The 4,402-nt window shown below is 47.6% G+C and overlaps 1 protein-coding gene across 1 annotated transcript in view; it reads left to right on the top strand.

The window, feature by feature from the left end:
- Window positions 1–4,402, top strand: part of PIGQ (phosphatidylinositol glycan anchor biosynthesis class Q) — a 32,758-nt gene that overhangs the window by 25,080 nt on the left and 3,276 nt on the right. Inside the window, exon 10 of the mRNA XM_031060482.1 lies at window positions 2,997–3,058. Within this exon, the coding sequence (XP_030916342.1) occupies window positions 2,997–3,058 (62 nt within the window). The remainder of the gene's footprint in view (window positions 1–2,996; window positions 3,059–4,402) is intronic.

Here is a 4,402-nt window from a genome sequence, read left to right as displayed (position 1 = left end):
CATCAGTAAACCAAGGCCAGTCATCAAAGGCACAGGAAGCTCGAGGCAACCTCAGCAGCTTTGTCTGCTGGAGTGCTGCCAGGCTCAGCTTTGGGGAGGTAGAGCTGAGCTCTGTTACCAACTCTGTTGCTTTTCCATGGGAGCTTTCAGCAGGTTCCTGTGAATTTCCTGGCAGAAATGTCTTACACCCTTCAGGGCTGTCTTTGGGGAACAGGAGATGCTGCTGAAGAAAACTGACCCAGTAATGGGCAGGATGTAGGGCAGGAGGAAATCTTGGTGCCACTGAGAGGTTTAACACCATGAATTCCTTTAGGTTATGTAAGGCCACAGGTTACTTCTCCTCATTCCTGTTCAGCCAGGTGTCTGCTGCAGGAAACAAGCCCCCACCTGAGCAGGGGATTGACTTCTCAGCTGTGTTCTGTAACTGGCACTGCAGGGCCCTGGTGCCTGTGAGAGGAAAAGGCATCTCTGAGCAGTTCTGCAGCCTGTGTCCCTGCCCCAGCACAAAACTGTGGCATGGCAACAGGAACAGATGGAGCAGTTGAATCCAACTCAAAGGACTTGAGAGAATACACATCACATGGTGTGCTCACTGCTGAGGTGCTGCCTCCCTTGTCAGACTCAGAACTTGGAGAAGACATCCTCTGACAGGTGTTAGGGCAGCTGATTTTACAGGCATCATCAAGATGGTTCTACCAACATGAATGGATAGTTTTTGCTGGTGGAAAGGAGGTTGAGTTCATTGTGGCATGTGGCCTCCAAGTTCTTTGATTCAGTGTCTGAATTGACAAAATGCTTCACTGATGAAGGCCAGGCCAGGGGTAGGTGAATGATCCATCTACACACCAGGAACTAAATGCATTTTTTTCTTTCTGTGCATCCAAAGTGAAATATTTATGACTTCCAAAACCCTTTCTTATCTAGATCACAGCTGATGTCCTCTGTGCACCCAGTGCCAGCTCAAGGGGTGCCACCTTGGTTGGGATGTGCATTCACAGCATGAAGAAAGGAACAGCAGGGGTTTCAGGGCTCTCAGGGTGCCCACACACAGCTTACCAGCATTGTTTGATTGTGAACAGGCCAGCTTGTTTTTCCTGTACTTCCCTTTCCCAACATTCACACTGGAATTCTTGGGACAGGTTTTGTCGTAGCCCTGTAGGACCTGCCACAATTGCTGGAGTACAAACCCTCACTTGAGTGTGCTGTCATGTGAAACAAAGCAGATGAATTCATGTCCTGAGCTCTCCTGTGCCGTTGCTGATGCCTTTGTACTGGAAGAGCAGACCCCTGAGCTCTGGAGCTGGCTGGAAGTCAGGGAATAGTTCAGGGTTCTTCTGTGCTGGAGTGATCTGCAGGAGCCTGAGCCTTCCTGCTCTTCCTGTGAGGAGGGAACTGCTCTGAGTCCTGAGCTCTGCAGTCACCTGCAGGTCATTCTAAAATGAATTTATAGCCTTTTTGTGCCCGTGTTTTCTTAGAAGTTTAAGACTCTTGAGCAATTAAATAATCTAATTAAGAAAGTGTTGGCTTGTAGCTTTAGAAGGGAGATGTGTGGCCAGGACCCAGAGAACCAGCATTTGCTGGGATAGTGGATTACTGTTCTGGGGTAAGACTCCAGAGTGCCCAACCACATATCTGAACCTTCAGTGCCTGCTTGTTTCTGTCTCTCTCTGACAAAGTTTGCCATAAAAGTAGTTCCTGGAATGGTTTAGACACTTCCTCATAGCCAAAGCTCTGTGAATCACATTGAGCACTTTGGTCATCCAGAACATTTGCTTGTTGAGGCCCAGGGTACTCAAACATCTATTTCAAGCCACTGGGGAAGCCCCTCTATCAATATAATCCAGCAAAATGCAGATAAATCCCTCCTGTCCTGGGCAGAAAAAGTTTTATGATCTGGGGAGAGAGTTTAAACCAGAGCTGTGTGCTAGAGAAAAGCATTCTATCCCAGGAGTGAACTGTATGATTTTAATTAATTCAAAGCTTTAGGAAAAAGAGAAAACGTTTTGGTTTTTCAGTGTTCAAGAGTCATAGAGATACTGCAGCAATGGCCCTTACAATGGTGAGCAGTGATACTCTGTTTGTGCTCCTGTCAGTGTTTGATCTGTGCCTTAGTCTTGTCTCATCTTCTTACCTGCAGGAAAGAATAACAGGGCATGCTTGGCTGGAACAGGTTTGCAGAGATGGATTGGTGATTTTATTTCTGTGAAGTAATTTGACATCTTTGTAAGAAAAATGCCTCTCTGGTCCAAGCTGTTACCTTTGAAACGTTGTATTAAATATGTGTGTGCACTGTGTCACCCTTGGAATCCAAAATCTTTCCTATTTATCTTTACAGTGTTGGCAATGAGGCAAATCCAAGAGAAAATAGGAAAGTGGCAGGTTTGATGGGGTTAGCCTCTTAAAAACATGTGGATGCTGGGATGAATGGGCAGGGATTGCTTTGAAATGTTTCAGTGCCTCCAGGTCAGCCACTTCCCTCCCTCAGCCTGAACCAGGGACAGATTTGCACATGTGCTCTGTCCTCATGAGCACAAATTAAAGTCAGGCTCTCTGCCTGCTGCTAACACGGAGTTCCCATTCTGATGGAAGTTTGGGAAAAGTGGAAGGTTTTCTCAGTCCCTCTATCATCCTCAGGTCTGGCTGGCTCATTTCTAGGCTTTGTGCTTGCCCTAGGACTGAGTTTTCAAGCTGGAGGTGGGAGGGGTTACTTTTAAAGGAGCTGTGACATTAGGCTTAAAGCATTGTAGAGACAATCCACGCTTCCTGTTGAAAATGGGGAATGTTCCCAAATCCAGAAAGGTTAAAGACAGTTTCTAGGGAATCAGTGCTCAGCCAACAGCACTGGGCAGCAAATTCATGGTCTGTACTCCAGGCATTGATGGAATATCCTAAGTAGGAAAGGACCACAGGGATCATCAAGTCCAACTCCTGGCCCTGCACAGGACGCCCCAACAATCCCCCCATGGGTTTGCTTCTCTTGTTTTGTGTCTTTGCAGCTGGGGTGAAGTTCAGAGTCCTTGAGCAGCAGGATGGAAAACCTCTGCGTCTCCTTATGCAGGTAAGGGCCCCGTGCCTTCCCCCAGAGTGACCCCAGTCCCTCTGTGCTGCTGCCACTGAAAGGCTCCACTTCAACATTATCAGCTGTAAAATGCTGAAACAAGGGAAATAATCTCATGTTGCTGTGGCTGGCTGCTGCTTTCTGTGCTTTTTGATGCCCTGCTTGTGTCCTGTGCTTGGAGGAAATGCAGTGCCCTGGATGGTGTGAAGTGAAATGTAGAAGAGGAGAAGGAGAAACACAGAGCTGTGTTACTTCTGGGGCTAAGACCTCATGCCATTATCACCTCCTGGCTCTGTGCAGCTTCATGCCATAATTGCTGACACTGGGAGAAGCAAAAGAAGGCAGAATGAAGCAGCAGGAAAAGCTGTTCCCCTCCAGTGGTGCTGGAAAGCTTTGGCTGCTCCATGAGGCAGCAGGAGGAGGGCCTGGGCAAGATGAGAGGGGAAAGGGCCTCCTGCTTTTCTCCACGGTTGCCCTGGTGAGGGGTATGGGCACAGCTCACCTGTGCTTTTGTAACTGTCCATGCTCTGGCATCAAAGATACTAAAGGAAATTATCTTCTGAAAAGAAATGAGGTGTTGGCAGCAGGGAAGTTCTCCTTACACTTTCAGGAGTGAAATTTCCATCTCCTGACCCAGCAGGAACACAGCCATGTCCCAGAGAGGCTTTTCTTGCTCTCTGCATCCTAAAGAGGAGAGGCTGCCAGTAGTGTATAACACTTATAAAAGCACTTGGACACTGGGGGAGTGTGTGGGAAGGATTTAACTGCAGCTTCCCAGTCCTTTTGCTTTTTCCATCACTGTCCCACCCTATTTCAGCAAAGGTCAGGCTAGCAGGGAACCAGCAAACCAGTTAGTAGCAATTCCAGAGGGAATCCCTTCTACAGATGTCTTCTAGAGCAAAACCAGCGTTCTCTAAGCAAGCTGCTTCCCAGCTCCTGCCTTTCAGTGGTGTAAGAACCAAAATCTGCCATCCTCCATGGCCAGGAGACTCCAGAGAAAGGAAACAGACATCAGAGATGAGGCATAGGAGCTGCTAAGCAGAGGCTTTGGCATCAGTGTGTGTGAGAGATGAGGTGGATGGAGTCTCCAGACAGAAAAGACCACGACTTAAAGAGCAAAGGCAATGAGTCATATGACTGTGATGAATTTTCTTTGGACCACTGCAGGAAGATCCATTTTCTATCTGGAATATAGCACAAGTCATCACCTCAAGAGGTGGAAGTGCTGCTGTAGATGTCTGTCCCAGCCTTCTGTTCCAATAGTAATGAGCAGACAGTCAGAAAAGGCAATTTTTTGCTCTCTTTGTGCTGGTGGAAATGAAAAATGGGCTTGTGTCAGAAGTC

This window comes from Geospiza fortis, unplaced genomic scaffold (assembly GCF_000277835.1).
Source record: "Geospiza fortis unplaced genomic scaffold, GeoFor_1.0 scaffold114, whole genome shotgun sequence".
Lineage (NCBI taxonomy): Eukaryota > Metazoa > Chordata > Aves > Passeriformes > Thraupidae > Geospiza > Geospiza fortis.
Note: the sequence above shows the minus strand (reverse complement) of the source record. Positions and strands in the feature narration are given on the sequence as shown.